This window comes from Scylla paramamosain, chromosome 45, assembly GCF_035594125.1.
Source record: "Scylla paramamosain isolate STU-SP2022 chromosome 45, ASM3559412v1, whole genome shotgun sequence".
NCBI lineage: Eukaryota > Metazoa > Arthropoda > Malacostraca > Decapoda > Portunidae > Scylla > Scylla paramamosain.
In genome coordinates, this window is record NC_087195.1 from 2,535,824 (window position 1) to 2,557,500 (window position 21,677).

Sequence of the window (21,677 nt, forward strand, 5' to 3'; positions counted from 1 at the left end):
CAACCAGAGCCTTTTGATAGAGGAAGTGCTATGCTGAAGTGTTTCAGAATATGATCCTAACCTTCCCTCACCCAGCATGTCAGGACAAAGTGGTCAGCAGCCAGGGAGCAAAGACAACTTGAGTTTTTGGAATGATTATAGAGTAGCAAGGCTTGTTGACAGCACAGAACATCTTAAAAGGGAAGCTTTGGGGGAATGAGAATCAGGCCAAATACTTTAAGTCTGACATCTTAACAACAGTTGTGCAAAGCTTTTATGAAGTGAGACAAAGAACACCAACATGTGATTCCTCTGCCAGCACCAACCTGAGGGACCTGTGGCGTGACAGGGGGCTTCTGTGGCTGTGGTACTGATGCTGTGGGTGTTACTGAGGGCTGTGTGTCTTGCTGGGGCTGAGGCTGGTGCACAGGGCTGGTCTGTCCCTGTGGTGGGGGTTCCCTGACCTCAGCCCTCTTGCTGGGGGTGCCAGGTGTGCTGTCAGCCCCGGTGCCTTCCTCACGCTGCAGGGACAGGTGAGGTCAGCGTGGCAAGAGGTCGTGCGTGATGGTCGGGTTATAGAGGAAAAAAAGGCATTTAGCAACAATTAACCATGCAAGGTTGAGGTGTGCATGATGGTGACACGAGTCATTGCTGTCTCAACACGGAGGTAAGCCAAGCCTCGCTCCTTCTCTGAACCCGACTCCTTCAATGTAACACTTAGAGAAAGAAAAGCCTTCCAAGCACATCCCCTGCAGATTGGTGCATACTGTACAGGACTCAAAGAAAGGTCAACTTACACGAGGAAGTGGACACAAGCGGTCCAAGAGCGAAGACTTTGGCACGTGTGTTTAGTGATGATGCCCTCACCACCCACTGCACCTCCCCTCCCCCACTAGCACCACACCACATTTGTACAGCACCAGCCAGTCACCACCACGACACATCACAGTCTACCAACGTCCACCTCAAGGGGTGGCTGCTATCACTGTTAAGACTCTGTCCTCTCAAGTTGACCTAACCCCACACCTCCCACCCCCTAGGTAGTAAGGGACTCACCACTCCCCTGGTGCTCCCAGTACTGGGTGGCCTCCTGCAGTTATCAAGACAGCTATCACATGGTGTGGTGTGTGTTTACAGGACATGCAAACACACACCAGGGCAATGAGTGGTGCAAGACTCACTCCTCACCACCACTCATTGACAGCACCTCCCAATCATTAGCTACTCCTTTGACTCAACTCTTAGACATTGGACACAAAATTTTGGAGTGACAGAGTTCAAATTTTTTGGGGCAAATCTTCCTTTAGCATCACTACTAATATGAAACAAGGCGCAACGTCTTGTCTCAGCCAGCCCCCTTAGAGAGGCATCTCAGCCTGGTATAGAGTTTGACCAATATAATTCAATAAAAACTAAGCAGGGATGCAATACAATTTTGGTGACCTAACCCATGAGGAACCAATGTGGGGCGTTTGACAAGACACAGGTGCCGTCAAGTCTATACTGGTGTCAAAGACTGGGAGTGAGGCAACACTGTGGTGGAGGCTTTAGTGGCAAGACAGAGGACAAATTACTGCAACACTAGGGAGCCACTCTACAACACCAAGGGTTTAGTGTGGTCAGGGAGGACTGAGTTTAGACTGAGTGTTCAGCGGCAGCAGCAGCAGCAGCAGCAGCGGCAGCAGCAGCAACGGCGGCAGCAGCAGCAGCGGGACACTGTACTGGGAATTCTGTGACGTCTACAAGCTAAGGGACACCTGAGGATCACCATGACAAGGGGGGTGGACACACAGGAACTGAGGTGAGGCTGGTAAGAGTGGACCTACGCCTGCCAGTACTCAGTATACTGCACAATACTTAGATGGTGACACATTGCACTTGGTGATGTGCAAGATACTGCAAGTGACCAATTGGTAATACTTCAAAAGATCCAGGAAGAGTGTGTGGCTTGGGATCTGGCTGTCAACACTAAGAGCTGACCAAGACATTACCGCGTCTGAACTTGTTGGCGACAAAAACTCTTACCGACGGCAACAACAACTGAGCAAGAGTAGCGGTGAATGAGTGAGTGAGTGAGCCAGTCCATGTGTCAGCCTTCCTGGGTGTGGGGCAAGAGGATCAAGGTGCAGCAGGACAGACTAAACAAGGGTGGTGGTCTGCAGGTGGGGCCTAGGACAACAGTTTCCCAAAGTTAGCACTAAAAAAAACACACACGCACACACAAAAGATCAAATCCGAGACATGGTATTCTGAGGGTTGCCTGAGTGCTGTACCAATGATGAGAGGAAAAAATTTGGACAAGTATTTAAAGCTAAGATGAGGAGAAGCTGTAGTGAGGGCAGGGTGTGTGTGAGGGAGAGGAAGCAGAGCACGACGTGACACGCTGGCCCGTCCTGCTCAACTGTACGTCTCTTTGTGAGGTGGAGACGAGGCCACCCGGGCTGCCTCTCGGAAGCAGCCCGGTTGGGTCGGGGTGGAGGCGTCGACATGCTCTTGCCGGTGGTCTAAATAGCATTCTCAGAGTCAGACACAAACCCACCAAACTCTCCGTGACGTTTACTTACAGAGCTGTGTCGCCGCCGCCGCTTGGGGGAGGACCGACTCAGCTTCCTGGCCAGGTAGCGAGCCTAGCACGTCACACAGAGATAAGTGATACTGGTGTGCACCGCCCCACCACCCCACCACCCACTGCCAGGCACACACCACCCACACCACCACATCACTGCACCACTGCTGCCAGGGCTCAGGGGTGGGGTTAAGGCTGATCACAGTATCACAACATAATGACAACCTAGTCTTTAGTGTTCCTTGTTCCTTGCAATCCCTTGGCTAAGCTGTTCACCAACACCACCACTATCACCATCACCATCACCATCACCATCACCATCACCACTAGCACACCCATCACACACTCTGTCTTAAAATTAGAGACATAACTGGGAGGAACACATGAAATGCACATAGTAAGCTTGAGATGAGCACAGTGTTAACAGGGACTGAAGGAAGACACCTTGAAAATGAAATGCATATAAATGCATACAATGATTATGAGGTGAGAGAGAAGAACATAAAACAATTTCCTTCATCAAAATAATCTTCCATCATAAGGGCATGAGACCAAAACAGACACTTCCACTGAACGCACTTAATCTACATCTTCAAAGAGACAGGTAGTGGATAAAAAGGATGTAAAATTATCCCAGTGAGAGTCCAGCCGTAACTTATGGATAAAAAAGGACTGTAATGGGTACACAAAACCAATGCTGCTGACAGAGGGATGCAGGCAGCAGCTCCAAAACTAGGAATGCACAGAAGCAAAATGCCGTACACTAGAAAACAGTAACAGTACATCATCAGCAGTAAAGTGTCTCTGTATCAACCCAGGTATTATTCTCTCTCTCTCTCTCTCTCTCTCTCTCTCTCTCTCTCTCTCTCTCTCTCTCTCTCTCTCTCTTTCTCTCTCTCTCTCTCTCTCTCTGCCAAACCTCAGTTACATTCAGACTCACAACATGCACCAAAACTGATGGGCAAATTTTTTTTTAGGTCCTTCAATAATTCTTTAATAAATCTCTAAATCCAACTGTAGCAATTCTCAACTTATAAAATACCAATAAGTATCTGAAAATAGCATTATGTAATTGTAGAACACTTGGTGATATTAAGGAAACAGAGTGACCAGAAATACCATGAAGGAATTAAGAAGTTGGCAGAGAATACTATTTCTTAAACTTCTCTCTACATTCAGACAAGTCTCTTAAACATGACCAAATACCATCCATCCTTTTAATCTCTGTTTACAGACACAGCTCTCCCTTTCATAACTCTTGGTCCTATGATGTGCCTACCTTTCAGACCAGCAGCAGCAGAAGGGAGGTGGGGGCAATCTTAACCTATGTGTGTGTGCTTTGAGTGTGAATGAGTGTACTTCCTTCATAACACCAGAAATGCTTCATGTCATATCCCACTAAGTAAATAAGGCAAGGTATTGGAAAATATATGAATTTAGCTTGGTTGTAATTCTTCTCTTTCTACCAGGTGTTTTTACTACTAGTGTGCAGAGTGGCTAGTTGTTATGTTCTATTTAACCTTCTGCTGTTAATTTTGTGGAGCTGAGATTAATATTCTTGTAGTATACTCTGTCAATCTCTATCTTCCTTCTTTTTCTTTATCTATCTCTTTCTCTTTCCCTATTCTTCAACCTTTCCTTCTCTCAGCAACTTTCTTTCACACTCAACTGCTCTTCCTTTTCTTCTGTCCTTGAAGCACACACACACACACACACACACACACACACACACACACACACACACACACACACACACACACACACACACACACACACACACACACCCTGGCATTAGAACTTCTCTCTCTCCATCTCTTTCTCTTACATTCAGTTTCTCTTCCTCAACACACACACACACACACACACACACTCACCCTGGCGTCTGAGTCCTCTCTGTGGCGTCGGGAGGCTGAGGGGGAGCGGTGGTGGCTCTCCTGGGATGGTTGCTGGCCGGGACGTGAGTCCAGGCAGGGTGTGGACACAACTGGCAACACCTTGGGGTTGGCCTTCAGCTGCTGCATGATGTCGTTGATGTACAAGGTGACGACTTCCGAGTGATTCCCCGGCAGGAGATTGGTCATCACCTGAAGATGAGTTGATGGGTAAAGTGATTGGTTGATTGACTAGTTGATGGATTTAACTGCACCACTACAACAGAATCATAAGGGACTGACACATACATGGTTAGGGTCATTCCTATTACAACTTTTTTTACCTAACTGCACCAAAACAACAAAATCATAAGGGACTATCATGTATGCAGTTGGGATCACTTATACTACAATAACTACTACTTCTTTTTATGTAAGAGGGTCACTGACAAAGGGCAACAAAAAAGAGTGGGAAAAAGACCCACTGAGAGCACTCATTCCAAAACAGACAGGTAACAAGGAAATCTTCACCAAGTCCTATAAAAGCTTTGGCTCCATGGACCTGGCCTTAGCATCATTTACCCTCAGTGTATGTGCTGCAAAAAAAACTAAATGGCTGACAGAAAAATATAGATATGATCCTCCCACCAGTTTGTTAGCCATATCCAGAGCATTACTATTTGTGAAAAAAAATCTAAAGAGCCAATAAGGAAATATAAAATATCTTCCTCACACCAGTTTGTTTTGCCATATCCAATGCATCATTACTTGTAAAAAAAGACTAAATGGCCAATAGCAATCACCACCATCAACATCACACTCACCAGTTTGTTGGCCACGTCCAGCGCATCGTTGTCGGTGATGTCGAACTTAAATGTAATCGTCTTCTGCTTGATCGTCTCTAGTTGGCACTCCACCATGGTCTCGTTGGCACTCAGTACGGTCAGCTTGGGGAAGCGGTCCTGGGTCTTCTTCTTGCGGGGCCTCTTGGTGCGTTCCGAGTGGGTCTTGCTGCCGGAGCCGTCAGCTGGGTGCTCGCTGCACTCCGACTCTGAGGCCGCACTGGGATCAAATGTAGGGTGAATGGTGGGGATGGAGGTGGAGGATGTCAGGGTAGTGGTGGTGGTGGTGGTGGTGCTGGTAGTGGTGGTGGTGGAGGAGGACAGGGTTGAGGGAGGGGGAGGTAGGGTGGAAGGGGAGGTGGAGGAGGGCTGGGTGTTGCAGCTTGCAGTGGTGGAGTGGGAGTTGGTGGTCTGCATCTCATGGCCACCCCCAGGCCTTCCCAGACACATGGAAAGAACACAGATATCAATATTTCAAGTATTTCATCAACGAGAGGTGTGGAACTCACCTGCCTGCCGCATGCACCACTTGTTAACACTAACACACAGAGACGCACTTTGCAAGACGCAGCGCATGTCTCAGGCAGGCCAGTAAACAAGAGCTTAACATAGCTATGAACACAAGCTCTCTAAGCAGACAAAACAGGTTGGTATTGAAGAAACCAGGTGTTAATAAACTAACAGTCAGCTATGGCAATGATAAAATAAAACTGTATCAACTAACTTAGCAAGCTCTGTTAATTAAAACCTTGACTGAAAATTAATCAATGTAAGAACTAAAGATTTTGTCAAACTCACTGTAACTAGTTAGATATTGTTTCTTTTAAGAACTTAACTTAATATTTGGAAATTATGTAAAAAAAAATAATAAAGAAAAAAAAAAAAAAAAAGGGTCAAGGATACAAGAAGCTACTTAAGGAATGCTAGTGTTGAGGAGAATGAATGGTGGTGGTGTGGCGAAGGCAATGAACATGTGTACAGTATTTGGTGGGTCAGGTAAAGCAGACGGAATGAAACGCAGGTCAAATACAGTTGCCTAAGGTGGTTTGGCCATAAAGGAATAATAATACAAGGTAAGTAATAACATAATGTAGGAGGATGACCTCCAGCAAAATAGGATAGATGAGGGAGGGATGGAGGGTGGAGAGAAAGAAAGAGAATTAGTGTGTGCATAAACAGGAATAAATAGACTCTTGTAAAGTGGCCACTGTATAGAGAAGAAAGCTTAGAAACACGCACGTAAGATATAGACGACTGAAAAAATAAAAGCTAGCCAAGCACAGGTGAATATGTACACATGACACTGGAAAGTACAGCAGCCCCACACAGGATGACACACTAAGGAACCAATGGGGTGAAGGGACACAACAGCAAGGATGGGGTGACTGCATTCAAAAACAATGCAACACAAGGGTAAACACAATGATGGCTGGGCAGGAGGCATGGCAGTGGGAAGTGGAAATGTAAGATGCTGTACAGTTCTGCCATTGGAAGATACAGATGAAGCAAATTAAAAAAGTCAAGTGGATTATAATGAGAAGTAAAGGAGACATGATCTTTGAAATGACTAGATATAAACTTTGGAGTGAGGTAAAGGATCAGTTTGGATGTGAGAAGTAAACAAAAGATTAAGATGTGAAGTCTGGAGAAAGGAGTTTTAATAAAGAAAACAAGAGATTTTGGAGTGAGGAAAGACTTGAGGTTTTGAGTGAGAAGACATGACATTCAAAGCAAGAACAGACACGAGTTTTGATATGAAGAGAAGAAAAGAGGTTTGAAGTGAGAACTGAAGACATAAGTTTTGAAATAAAAGAACAAGATATGAAGTTTGAAGTAAGACAGACACAAGTTTCAAAACATGAGACAAGTAGAAGAAAGAAAAAATAACAAAACATGAAGTAAGAACAGAAGACGTGAATTTCAGAATGATGAGAGACAAGACAAGATTTGAAGAAAGAAAAATAACGAAACATGAACAAAGAAAAAGGGATACGAATTTCAGAATCATGACAGACATGAAAGAAGAGGCATTGGAGATGAAAGCATTAGTTTAAGAAACCAAACAGCAATGTGGGCACTAGCTTCTGCAATGCTATAGGGAGTCACAGCATGGAGGCAACGGTGGGAGCTCAGACTCACCTGTCATTGAGCAGGTGGGAGTAAGCATCTGTGAGGATCTGTGGTGAGGGGCAAGACTCCACCTGTGAGGAAGTACAGCTGAATTAGAACACTTAAAGCAGCAAATATTAAATTGACTTATATTCCTCTAAATAAACTTAAAAAAACCTTCATTATATTCCCTTATACGAGTATATCACTGACAAAGATAAAATATTATTGTTATTAATGGTATCTTAAGTAAGGCAAAGATGTATGACCACTAACTAGAGCACTTAAAGTAATGAACATGAAATTGACTTACATTTCTCAAAATGAACTTTAAAAGAACTCTATCACATTTCCTTATATATCAATGATGAGGCTAAAAACTTAAAATATTCCTGTTATTAATGGCATCTTCAATGAGACTAAGATATACTACCACTAACTATATCTTCATTTTGTAAGGGAGGACTGGGGGGTGATGCAAGGAGGGCTGGTATGAGGTCAAGGAAGAGGGCACTTCAGAGGGTCACCTGGCACTCTTCTGGCGTAAGTCACAGAGATGCCAGTAAAGGAGCTACAGAAAAGCATTAAGGCTGAGAGAATTATGTGGACTTTAGAACATAAGGGACGGGAGGGAAAGGAATGGTTTCTTAGCCTTTCCTGAGTGTTGATCTTGGTTTTATTGTGTTACTGTGATAAAAACAACACTTTACATTATCTATCCTTGTACATTAATATAAATAATGAATCTCATAAGTGTGATGATAAATAAAAGAAGTGTTTCTATTATCCTTTCAATGTGTGTGAAATGAAGTGCTTTCTCTTATCTATCCCTTCCCTGTGAGTTACTCTGCAATATCTTTATACATCAATGAGATATCTATGGCAGTAAATTGAATGAAGTCATCTACATCTATGGTTATTCCAGTGCCTGCAGATACATAACAATCTAATAATACAGTGGAACCAATTATATGAAGGCATCAAGGGAGAAATTTTAACACTTAGGAAAAAAATAAAATCAATAATAACAATAAAAATTTTAGCATCAGTCTAAGAGGCAAGATTAGAATTTCATCATAGAGGAACAAGGTAAGCAACAAACACTGGATAGCAAAGAATCACACACACACACACACACATACACACATACATACTATGCATCACCATCATACACTAAATTTGAACTTATTTCAGATCAAAACTTATATACAATACAGAATGATCTAATATCTAGCATGGAAACATCAATGCCGTGGCAAAAAAAAAAAAGGACAATCATGCATAAGTAAAATATTATAGATTATGAGCAGTACAATGTTCCGTTCAGCCTGCAACTATGACCCTTGCTGCAAGTGTACCCAAGAACCAGTTGTGTTCAAGCAGCTGGCAGGAAGGGTGACAGTGTGCTGGGTTCATAACAGGGACCCATTACCACCACCAAGATCAAACCATCAAACTGTCGTCCATTAGCAGGAAATAATAGCAAATAATAAGGGGGGAGAGAAAAATAAATAAATAAAAAAATAACTCACATTCAGTTCATGATGTCAAGTGTGTGTGTGTGTGTGTGTGTGTGTGTGTGTGTGTGTGTGTGTGTGTGTGTGTGTGTGTGTGTGTGTGTGTGTGTGTGTGTGTGTGTGTGTGTGTGTGTGTGTGTGTGTGTGTGTGTGTGTGTGTGTGTGTGTGTGTGTGTTTACTTTGCTGCACATACCATATATATGATTTTGAGTCAAATGTATGATGTCATGTTTCTATATTTCTTTTTATTCTTGTGTGTGTGTGTGTGTGTGCAAAGGCTCAACACAATTTTTTTCATCACACAGTTGGGTCACTCAAAAAACCTTATCCAACACTGCAACATCAATTTAAAACACCAATTTAAAGCTATGACTTAAAGAATACTGCAGTAAGTCATTCAGATGGTACACAGAACCAATGGGATGCAGCAGGGGTGCACATTTAGCTGTGTCCAGTGAGGGGCCATGGCAGGGCTGACAAGGGACTGCCCCACCTCACCCTGAATCACCACACTGTCCTGTCCCCTCCACCAGCCTCTTATATACACACACACACACACACACACACACAAAATACAGAGATTGAAAAAATATAAAAAAAATAAATAAAGAAATAAAGAAATAAAGAAATAAATCACCAGATGTAATGAACAACAGCTTGTAAAATGCATTAATAGAGGAAAAAATCATAAAAAAAGCCTAAGAACTAAATAAAAAAAAAAGGTGACAGAAAAACAAGATACAATGCAGTGTAAAAAATACTAATGCGGTAAAACACTATAAAAAAAGGGAATAGGTAATAACGGCAAGCTTCCAGGCTCAGTAATCTAATAGTATCATGAGAGGCAGGTCCTCTCAGCAGCCTCTCTGTCACCTCAGGAAACATGCGGGCCACACGTTACCTTGAGGCAAAGTGTGCGGATTCAGAACACCCGCACCTTGGGGAATGTTGTGTAACGGTCAAGTTTGGTGTTGTCTGCTGCTTGGGGACAACACACAGCTGCCTCAGTTAGGGACAACTGCTATGGGTTCTACTTAGCACATGCAGGTTGCTCTACCATTCAAAATAAAGATGGTACTACTGACGGTACTAAAAGGGATGCATGTACAGCCAAGGTCAAAAGTATGTTTACATACCACAATCTTTACTGTGTTTAGTGTTTTCCTTCAGTCTTAAGTCTTCTGATATGATCACAGCCTCCTTATAAAACCTGCAAACTCACCTGCTTTAAGGAGGCCAAGATCAGGGGACTCATGAATGATGGAAAACACTAAACTCATGAGTGACTACAGAAGATTATTTGACTTGTGACTGTACAGGCAGCAGCCACTCAGGCCAGGACAACCACCAAGGCTAGAGTGGTGCTTTGTGGACGTTAACCATCCCATCACTACACATACACCAGTAGTCTGTTAACCCACTGTACTTACATCCACTGTTTGTATTTTCTCATCATCATAAATCCTTTGATGTACAACAGTCTTACAAAACCTGGCAACTGAGACTGTCAGCATATCAAAGGACTTGACAATGAGAGAAAATGATCAACACAGTGAATACAGCAGGTTAATTTACTGATGACAGCTGCACAACAAAATTTTCAAGGGGATGCCTGCTACAACTAACAGAAGGGCAAGACTACCACACTGCTATATGGCTTGCTGTGCTGTCTCCAGGTGAGAGAGAGGCTGCTGTGACAGGTGTGAAGGGCATGGCTGTTTCCCCCTCAGAGGCCAGACTATAGATATTTCACTGTGGGTCTTCTCCCCGTCATTCTGTTACCAGACCACATCCACCCACCCTGACATTCCACACGCCCCTGTCCTCATGCTTGGGAATGAGGAGTCTTATGATTTTCTGTTCAGTGAGTGAGGATGAATGAGCCTTTTAATGATAGTGCTTACATCAACTTGTTCCTTATGTATCTCAAAAACAACTTGACCTTAAATCTGCAAGCCAGAACTACAGATCAAGAGATGAATAAACAGTTACAAGTGAATTATTGACTGTAAGGGCTGCAGGGTGAGGGAGTGAGTGAGTGGGTCTGGGTCCAGCAAGATTAACCAAGTCGTGAGAGATTAGGAGGCAAGCAAGTCAAAAAGCGTGCTAATAATTAAGGGCGGTACAGAATCATGGAGTCTGAGGGAGGAAACAAGGAGCTCTGTGATAATGACTAACACGCACTAAGAAATGAAAGTAAGCACCAATGCCCTTTTCTGTTTTGCTGGGGGAAGACTCAGTGTGGTGATGGGTGGTTAGCCAGTTAGGGGCGTGTGGTCCAAACCCTGAACCCTGTGTATTATCTTTGTTAGTAAAGTGCCCCAGGATTGCAGTTTGTGTGAATGAAGTCACAGTTTATGGTGTTCACTGGTAAGTTGGGGATTTACAGGTGTTAACAAGGAGTGTTATGAAGTATGTTAAGGGTATATACATCTTCAGTGTGCAGTTTATACAATGGGTTTTGGGGCATTATCAAAATAAGGAATGGTGCAGTCACTCAAAAATGGCAACTATTTGTGGGGACACTATGGTAGGAACTGTATTGTTAATCAGTAAACTTACGGAATTGTGCAGTCACACAAAAAATGGAAACTATTTGTGGGGGCACTAAGACAGAAATTGCATTAATAATTGGTTAACTTTAGGAACTGTGCAGTCACACAAAAAATGGAGCTATTCATGGGGGCACTAAGGCAGAAATTGTATTGTCAGTAAGTAAACTTCCACTACTATGAAAGAAGGGCAATGGGCATCTGGTGAGGGGTCAGTGTGGCCAGGCTGGGTGCATGGCATGGCGTGGGTAGTGGTGGTGGTGGAACTAAAAGGGCAGCACTGTGCTGTTCACGCTTCAAGCACCAGCAGCATTGTGGCTTGTGGGAGCACTCTGAGATCACCGTCGCTGCCCACACACCACTCGCTGCTCACTGCACCACCCTGGGGACTGAGAGCAGAACCTGGTGCTGCCACAGTGACCAAGTGATGCAGAGGAGCAGCGGGCAGTTATGTTGGGTAGCCGGAGTAGTGGGAAGTGTAGTGGGTGCATGTAAGATCTGTCTTACTCAAGGTAATCATTGTGGATGTGGTGTGACTGTGAGCGTGAGAATGTGTGTGTGTGTGTGTGTGTGTGTGTGTGTGTGTGTGTGTGTGTGTGTGTGTGTGTGTGTGTGTGTGTGTGGCGATTTGTCTCTGCATCAAGTGTCAGCCTGATACACAGATAGATAAATATATTGTTTTCTTCTTTGTATGTGTGTGTGTGTGTGTGTGTGTGTGTGTGTGTGTGTGTGTGGCAGTGCTCCCCAAGACACAGGAGCCGCGGTGACTCACACAGGCAGCACGCAGTGGACACTTACACTGTCCGGTGCTTGGCCCGCTAGCTGCTGGGGAGGCTGGCTCATACTAGAGTGGCTTTGTGGCGCATTAACTCCACCCATATTGCTTGCTACACCATTCATCAGTTCTGCTGAGAAATTTGGGGGGAAGAATACTGGGGGAGGTTTGTGGTGTTGTGGTGTTGTGAAGCGGGGGGTTGTGACTGAGGCTGGCTGGTGGTGATTGAGGGGGATGGAGCAGGAAAGGGGAGGGGTGAGGAGGGGTGCCAGCTGGGGATCAGCACTTTTACTGAGTGAGAGTGAGCGGTGGCTGGGGGGAGGCACAGGGAACGGCACCTGGCTGGCATCGCCCACCACGGTGGAGGGTGACGGGGTGGCTCCTACCGGCGTGACGGACGACACCACCGGGGGCAGCGATGGCACCACGGTCGGCTGGCTCTGCAGGGTCGTGGGCTGCGTGACCGCCACATCCTGGCTGTCCTGCAGGGCACCGCTGGTGGGGAGCTGGGGGGCCACTGCGTCCAAGGTGGTAGTGGTGGTGGCGGTGGTGGTGATGATGGTGGCTTGTGAAGAAACCAGGGCCTGTGGTGGTCCTGCCCCGGGGAGGGTGGCCCCCATCATTACAGGGGAGACCTCCGCGGTGAGTGGCTGAGAGGCTGGTGCCAGGCTGTCCGGGGGCTGTGGTGCTGGTATCCCAGCCTGTTTGGCTAGGGCTGGCACTCCAGGCTGTGTGGCTAAGGCTGGCACTGGCTCCGGCACTACTGTGAGGGGCGGCCCCATGGCAGGGTGGCTGTGCATGTCCATGCGGCTCACCACATGAACCTCTGCTATGCCTGCTGCCTGTGTGGTGACCACTGGCTGTGCTGTCACCAAGGGATGGGATACCAGCTGTAGCTGTGAGGTCACCAGAGGCTGTGATGTGACAGGACCCTGTGATGCCATCTGAGGCTGTGTCGTAACCATTGGCTGTGACATAATGAGCGGCTGTGATGTAGCCAGGGGTTGAGAGGTGGCCAGAGGCTGTGATGTCATCACTGAAGGTGTGGTCACCAGGGGCTGTGAGCACACAATGCTCTGGTGCATTGGCACAAGGTGTGGTGTCACCATGGGTTGGTGTGACAGCTGGGGCACCACCATGGGCTGCGACACAGTGGCTGGCTGCACGGCAATGACCGGCTGGGATACCATGGGGGCCTGGGAGGTCATGAGGGGCTGGGGTATGGCCATGGGGTTGGCTGACAGGGGCTGGGCAGCAGCCACTGGCAAGGGAGGCACCACAGACTGTGTCACTATTGGTGGGGTTGCTGCTGCTGCTGACTGTGGTATGAGTGGCACTGAGGTCACCACAGACTGGGAGACCGATGCCTGCTGAGACATGGGCAGTGGCTGCGAGGCCATGGTGAGCAGGGGAGCCCCTGCAGCCTGGGAGAGTGGAGGCACCAGGGCTGCTTGGCTGGGGATGGCCTGGGGAAGTGTGGGCAAGGTGGAGGGTTGGCCGGGCACCATGGGGGGCTGGGCAGGCATTACTCCTGGCTGGGGGGCAAGTGTTGGCTGCTGTGGCACCAATGAAGGGTGCGGGGACACCTGTGGTGGCACTGGTGTGGGCACCACCATGGGCATCGAGGCCATCACTAATGGGTGAGTCTGAACTCCCTGCTGGGAGGCCAACACCACAGGGGAGGTACCCATCAGGAGGGGCCCGCCCCCTACCACCCCCTGAGAGCTAAGGCTACTGTAATATTCAGGAGGCTGCTGTGGCTGCTGTGATTGGAGTTGATCTACCTGTGGCAATGGAGGCTGCTGCTGGTACACCGGGGCGGCCGAGGTGCCAGCAGTGGTGAGGGGCGGTGGGTACTGGGGCTGCGGGAAGCCGGCACTCACGGGCTGGTACTGGGATGAGCTGGCAGGATAAGTACTTAACCCGTACGTCCCAGAGAATAACTGTCCATCCTGCAAAGCAGGAAGGAATGAGAACCTGACCTGCTGTGTCCTGCAGGCTGTAGAAGATGGCCTGCTTGGCCTTCACCCTCCACAGAAACACACAAGCAAGGAAACATTAATGGGATTCACTCTGAGGAGGGAAGATAAACCTGCAGAAGGCAGCTCAAGGGAGGTGGGTTGTGTGGAGAGAACATCTTCACCACAACCCTTAGGAGTGATCAAACCCTATGCTCATCTTACATTGAGATAGTGTGTGTGTGTGTGTGTGTGTGTGTGTGTGTGTGTGAAGCTTGGCATTGACACTAACCTGTGCGAAGGTCTGCTGTGCCTCACTGCCAGTGGTGAGTGTGTAGTAGCCAGACTCCCTCACTCCATCACCTGGAACACAAGTACTCATTACCCTCACACCTCCACACACCAACACTATAAACACTTATGAGTCACAGATGAAGGTGGAGCATGAAGCACAACCTGGTGGTGGCCAGTGGTGTGGTGTGTGGTAGAGTGGCACCACTCCATGGTCACCACCACTACCTTGTTTTTCTGGAGCAAGACTGTCAGCCAGGATCTGCTGTTGTGTGTCCTGCTGTGGAGCTGGCTGCTGGAGCTGTGGCTGGGCTGTGGGCTGCTGGGGTGGCTGCTGCAACTGAGTGGTCTGTGGGGGCTGCTGCTGCTGTGTCTGCTGCTGTGGTTGCTGCTGGGGTTGCTGTTGCTGTGGCTGAGGCTGTTGTTGCTGAGGTTGTTGTTGTTGTGGTTGTTGCTGTGGTGGTTGTTGTTGCTGTTGCTGCTGCTGTGGCTGTTGCTGTTGCTGAGGCTCCAGCTGTGTGGGCTGTGCTGGCTGCTGCACTGCTGCTCCTGGCACAGACACCTGGGTCTGGATGGTGGGCTGTGCAGCAGGCTGTAGGGGTTGTGACAGTTGCTGTTGTTGCTGCTGTGGTGGTCCTAACTGTGACTGCTGTGTCTGCAACTGAGGCTGTTGTGGCTGCAGCTGCTGCTGTTGCATTTGCTGCTGCTGCTGCTGCATCTGGAGCTGTTGTTGCTCCTCCAGCTGCTGCTTCTCCTTCTCCAGGTCCTTCTTGCGGCGCTCCTCCCTCTCCCGCTGCAGGTGCTGGATCTGCGTCTGGATCATCTTGGCCACCGACCGCTCATCCTCCTCCATGATCATCTCCATCTTTACCTGCACACATACACACTTGCCATCACACCCTGCAGCTGCCACACCTCAGTCACACACCCTCGCACCACTCCACTCTCAACTCACAACTCACATATTGATAATATTATCTATACCAATATGATTTAGTTCTTTTAGCACTGAGTAGACACAAAACATAAAATATACAAAATAACACCATAACTCAACTTCTTTTACTATTACTCTGTGTAAAATGAAGTTAATGGAATCTTACAAAGCATAACTGTCACTGGGAACAAAAAAAGGACAGAAGTATCATGCAAACATTACCATTCCTTCAGCAATCTTGTCTGGGTTGTCCTTCTCCATGTCAAAGTCAAACTGAATGGCCTCATTTTCCTTGTGTTTGTCTTTCCTCTTCTTGGCATCAACAACACGTAACCTGTCACAGAGATGCAAAGAGTTAGTACACTGATGATGACCTTGACCTTTCTACTGGGACTGGCATCTTTCTTCTGGCATCTCAGTGGGCCTTCTCTATTCACTCTTTTTGTTGCCCTTGGCCAGTGCTCCTCTTATGTAAAATCAAATAAACATATAAAAACCAATAAATAAGGAGTGACCCACCTTAGCACCACCTTGCCCACATCAGTAGCAATGGCCTCCTCCTTGTTGGCCAGATCCACCTTGATTCCTGTGTCCTCCTGGAAAAACTCATGGTTCAAGAGGTCCTTCACTGTTGGTCTGAAATGGGAAAATTTGAATCACACAAGAGAGCATGGAAAAATAAACGAAACAGCAAGAGAACTATAGGTCTTCATGTGGCAGTCCCTGTATAAAATAAATATGCCTATACCCACCTATCATTAAAAGACAACAAAGGGAAAATAAATGAAACCATAAGAGGCCAATAGGTCCACATGTGGCCTAACCTAACATGCCTATATACAACTATTATTCCTACTCATAAATATACCTGTTCTTTTAAGGTTCTTCACTGACTGAGCACTATAACTTGAGGAATAGGAGAAAGAAGAGGACAAAGAGGAAGAAGGAATGTTATAATATGCTAAAATGATCTGTGCTATAATGGAATGTAATATAACATAATGACAATTAAAAGGAGTGAAAAAAATGGAATGAATGAAAAATGTGTGTTAGAGGGTGTGGGTGGGTGCCTACATATCAGTGAGGGAGCCACGGGAGCCAGTGCTGGAGTAGGGACTGGATGCCAGCATGCGGTCCAGGAGGAACTTGCGCAGGGACCAGTTCTTGCGGGGGGACTTCTGCGGGCTGGGGGGCGACCCTTGCTCCTGGCAGGCCGAGCACAGGCACATGCTGGAGGTGATGCTGAGGGAGTCGTCATAGGTGCTGCTGGAGGAGGGCAGCTGTATGATGGGCACTGGTGCTGTGTGGAAGTGTGCCTCACCCGGGAGTGCCTCGTGTCGCCGCCTGCTGGCTGAGTCTGTGGAGTGCAGTGACCCACAGCTGCTGCGGCCTGAGGTGTTCCTCATGCCGGAGGAGGAGTCGGTGGTGTCGTGCGGGAATGGGAAGAATGTGTCCGAGCTGTGTGGCTGAGAATGGCTGCGTGACGGCGTGGGCGACACTCTGAGTGGTGGAGACTCCCCCACACAGCTGCAGTGGGAGTCTGCCCTCCTCATCTGCTGCGGGGTATGGTAGAACAGCAAGGGGCTGCCTGGCTTGCTGTGCTGCCGCGTGGGGGAGAACCGTCTGCCGTGGTCGTCCCCGAGGTGCAGCGTGTCAGTCTCCAGACTCTTGCTGCGCTGGGCCAAGTGGTGCGAGGAGCTGTACTGCCCAGGGTGGAGGGACATGTGGGGTGGGGACAGGCAATAGGTGAGGGATGAGGAGTCTTCCCTGGGGATGTCCAGGGTCTGCCGGCACAGTGGGGACATTGGCGGTGCTGGCAGCTCAGGCTTTGGGGTAGGGACAGGCCACTGACTGGGCAGCGAGGAGCAGGGGCAGCAGGTGGTAGGGCGGGGCTGGCTCATCTTGGCACAGGAGCAGCTGCTGCCCTGGTGGTACCCCCTGTCTGCCTCTTGCTGGTACAGGGGGGCAGGGGACCAGCAGCGAGGGGATGGCTCCCTCCTGCCGGCACCCTCCCTGGGGCTGCCAGCCATTGTGAACATGGTGGTGGTGGTACTGGACATGTTGATGGCAGCACGGGGGGACTCTGGCGGGGAGAGGGGCACGGGGGAGGCCTGCAGCAGGGGGTTCAACAACACGTAGCTCTGGGGCAGGTAACACACAGTCTGGTACAGCAGGGGCAAGCTGACGGGTTGGCTGGCAGGGACGGGGCGCGGACTCAGAGTGAGCCAGGCTGGGGTGTCATGGCTTGGGGGCCGCTGTGAGGCAGATGTGGCCGCCTCCTCACACAGCAGGTAGGCTTGCTTGATGCTGCTCTCACTATACACCTTTCTGACAAGTGGGGTGGGACAGGGGCTGGCCACGCCCTCCCTATGCAGCACCTGGGGCAGGGCGTTTAGGCTGCCCACCCGTTCCTGCACCTCATGCCTTACTACCCTATGGTCCATTGTCACTCACACTTGGCCCACAGTCCTGGGCCATCTGCATGACACATCTGGCCAAGCAGCAGACAAACACAAGACTCCGTGGTTGGTGACACACTGAGGTGACGCTCACACACACATCACAACCTGGTCTCAGTGGACATTCAGCACAAACACCATGATTCCTAAGTGTGGTGTGGTGCTGTGTGTGGAGTCTTGCTGGTCATCTTCCTCCACAGACAAAGTTGTGCTGTGTATCTTGACCAACACTCAAAATCGTGTTGTTTCTGTTTATCCTCCACACACCAGGTTGTGCTGTATGGCCTGGCTCCAATACTCAATACTTTATCCTTCAACACTGTGCTGGTAGTGCCACTGTGTCTATACAATGGCTGAAAGTAGCATCACAGACAAAGATGTGCTGTATGGCCTGGTTCCAATACTCAATGCTCTATCTCACAAACACTGCCCTGGTGGTGTTGCCGTGTTTATGCAATGGAAGAAAGTAGTGATGGAGGCAGACGAGACAGTGGGTGGAGCGGCCTGGCCTCCTGACACACCAAAACTGGCTCCAGGACGGCACAGTTGGGGCGACAAGCAGGCGTCACCCGTCCCTCAGTGTTGAATTACAGCCACATTCCTTCCCTCTTACGGATCTCATACTCATAATCCACACACACACACACACACACACACACACACACACACACACAGGTATCTCTTTACTCTCCCCCTCCCAGATATGCTACTTAAACTGACATAACCTTGGGAGAAGTGAAAGAAATGTGGAAGAAAGGGTGGAGAGGTGGATGAGGGATATTGCTACTAATCTCAGCTGCACATTCCTGTATTGTGCTGTTTGTGATGTACGAGTGAATGACCTTAGTTAAGATTGTTTGTTTTCATGGTATGTGAGGAATAACTGTCAATGTGATCTGTCTTGTAACAACCTGCTTAGCCTGTTCTCCTCCTCCTCTTCTTCCTCTTCTTTCTTCTCCTCACCCTATTTTATCACTTCCCTCCTCTTTTTCTCCTTCCTTTCTTGATTCTCCATGTCTCTCCTTCCTTTTACATCCTACTTTTCCATTCCCTTTTCTTTCTATTTGTCATTAATTCTCTTGTTTTCTCACTTCTCTACTCTTTATTCCTCCTTTCTCTATTCTCCTTATCTTCCCTCCTTTCTTGTCTTTCTCCTCCTCCTATTCTCTCTCTCTTTTTTCTTTACTTTCCATATCTCTCCAGTTATCATACCTGACTTTTTTATCTTTTCTTCCTCCTTCTCCTATTCCTTCTTCAATCTCCATTCCTTATTTCTCCTCCTCTTCCTATTATTCATATACTTTACTTTTCTGTCTTCTTGTCTTCTTCCTCTTTCTTTTATCTCTACCTCTTCTTTTTCCATTTTTTTTTCTCTCTCTCTTCTATTCTCCTCAAGTCCTCAAACTCTCCTTTTCTCTGTTTCTTTATCATATTTTCCTCCCTCTTCCCCCTCATTTTTTATTGCCTTCCTCCTTTTCTTCTCAAGCTTCCCTTCAAATAACTTATCTTTCTCCTCCTTCTCTTCCTCATTCTCTCATAAACTCCTCCCTCCTTTCCTTCCTCCTCCTCCTCTTCCACCACCCTACATCTATAACCAATCCCTCCTCCTCCTCCTTCTACTATTATAGACAAAAATCTCTCATTACATAATTTAACTCCCTAAACCAGTGATGATGATGATACCTTTCCTCCCCCCCAATCCTTCCTGTCTGTCTCTCCCCCTCACCTATCTTACTCTACCTGTCTCCTCCTCCCCTCTCTCTCTCTCCCCCCATCAAGGTAAGCAGGTGTAAGATGAGCCTCTCTCTACCTGTACTTCTCATAAACAAATGTGTGTTTTGCGTATTTTTATTTTATTTTATTTATTTATTTTATTTGTAATTGGTGTGTTATTGAGAAAACTTTTACTTGGTATATGTCTGAAAGATGAAAATTTAAATCTGTATATGTGTGTGTGTGTGTGTCACTTTAATTTTTTTTGCTTATTCACCTATATATTTATTTTTTTCTATCTGGGTATTAACACTTTCTATGCTGCCAAAATAGTTCACTTGCTTTCATTTTTTTTACAGCAGGTCAAAGTTTTCCAGTTTTCCTAATAGCAGTAGCTGTAATGTATGTGAAACTGTAAATATAAAAAAAATAAATAAATAAAATAAAGGATAAAACAGTAGATAAAAGGATTAGCATGTTATGTAAATTTTGTGGATTTTTTTTTTTATAATCAGGTGGTATGAGGAAGTGAAATAAAGGAATGTTGTTTTGAAGTTCTTTCTTATAAACTGTGGGAGTAAATGATGTCTGGTCTTTGTGTTTTTATATAAAAGATTTGTTGAGTAGGATAAGATGTGCAAAAATTGTTATATCAGTGTCCAGTTCCTATATTTTTGTATGAGAAGCTATCAGGAAAAGAGTGAGAAATTTATTAGGGGGTTCTTTAAGGGTAAACAAAAGGGAGGAAAGATTATGTAACCGATAACCATTTTTTTTTTTTTTTTGGCCTCGGATATTTGGCTAGAAAAACAGTGCAAAAAGTGTGACAAAGATGGAGGTGTTTATCTAAGTGTTCTATTACTGTGAAATGACTAGATGATATAAGGAAGAGAAGCAACATATTAAAATAACTCTTTGAAATCCATCCTTCCCCTGACCTCTCGTAAACACTAAATAAACATACAGAAAAATTATACAAACAAATCTATCTAAACAAGACTGAGCATATCATAGGTACCTCCCTGTCATCTTTCCTTCTCTTCATCCTCTCATAAACACACAGACGAATTATAACATCTATTTAGACAAGAACTGACCAATCATAAGAGGCTTAAAATACCTTACTGGCATCTTTCCTTCCTCTATAAACACTAAATAAACGAACAGAAACAAGAATACCACTGCAAACACGAACTGGCCAATCAAAAGAAGCTAAAAATACCTGTCTGGCTTCTTTCCTTCCTCTATAAACACTAAATAAACAAACAAACAAGAATATCACTGCAAACAAAAATGAGCCAAACAAAAAAGACTTGCCATATTACCATAGTGAGTCCCCTTTGATGTGTCCCCAAATGTGTACCCTTAATGTATTCCCCTTAATGTGTTCCCTTGACTCATCCCCTGACTCACCTCTCAGCGTTGTGGAGACGAGTGCACCAGTCCACGATATACTTCACGTCCTCATCCTCTATCTTCAGGAAGCTCTGTGGCCTCACCCCCTGTGGAAAGGTTCAGGTGGTGATGGTAGTGGTAGGTAATGGTGAGGGTGGTGGGAAGGGAAATAGGGGAAGGAATTTGAGATAGAGATAGATAATAAGAATAATAATAACAGAAAGTAAAGCTGGGGAAAAAAGATGATGGGGGGAAGGAAGGTACTTAAGACAAAGACATAGATAATAAGGAAAATAATAATGAAAAGAAAGTAAAGCAGGATAAAACTAGAGGTAAAGACAAAATAGAAAAGAAAAGTTAAAGAGAAAAAAGTAAAGCAGAAAAATAGAGAAAGAGACATGAATAACAAAGAAAAATCAAAAGAAGTAAAAATATAAATAAAAAATAAATAAATAAACAACAACAACAACAACAAGAACAAACAACCTTACCGTAGTGACTTTCTTGTAGATCTGAGCTGGGCCGGAGCACTCTTTATAGGGGTACTCTAGAGTGGCCATCTCCATCATGCACATTCCAAAGGCGTATACATCCACCATCTCATCATAATGCTCCTCATACACCTCTGGGGCCATGAACTCTGGGGTGCCTGGTGGAGAGAGGGAGAGGGGGTGAGGTGTTGTCAGAAGGGGGTGAGATGCTATGGGGAAGA

General features: G+C 46.4%; 1 protein-coding gene across 26 annotated transcripts in view; it reads right to left on the minus strand.

Moving 5' to 3' along the window:
• The window catches only part of LOC135094216 (serine/threonine-protein kinase WNK1-like), a 134,838-nt gene that overhangs the window by 18,734 nt on the left and 94,427 nt on the right, over positions 1-21,677 (minus strand). For 21 of the 26 annotated variants that reach the window (XM_063994112.1, XM_063994102.1, XM_063994100.1 and 18 more), the window contains 12 exons: positions 21,457-21,614; positions 20,984-21,072; positions 15,918-16,034; positions 15,621-15,732; positions 14,627-15,332; positions 14,463-14,533; positions 13,997-14,164; positions 7,398-7,459; positions 5,241-5,694; positions 4,420-4,629; positions 2,544-2,606; positions 306-500 (listed from right to left, as the gene is read on the minus strand). In XM_063994112.1, coding sequence (XP_063850182.1) covers positions 306-500; positions 2,544-2,606; positions 4,420-4,629; positions 5,241-5,694; positions 7,398-7,459; positions 13,997-14,164; positions 14,463-14,533; positions 14,627-15,332; positions 15,621-15,732; positions 15,918-16,034; positions 20,984-21,072; positions 21,457-21,614 — 2,405 coding nt within the window. The remainder of the gene's footprint in view (positions 1-305; positions 501-2,543; positions 2,607-4,419; positions 4,630-5,240; positions 5,695-7,397; positions 7,460-13,996; positions 14,165-14,462; positions 14,534-14,626; positions 15,333-15,620; positions 15,733-15,917; positions 16,035-20,983; positions 21,073-21,456; positions 21,615-21,677) is intronic. The other 5 variants (XM_063994090.1, XM_063994105.1, XM_063994094.1 and 2 more) reach the window with 5 other exon arrangements.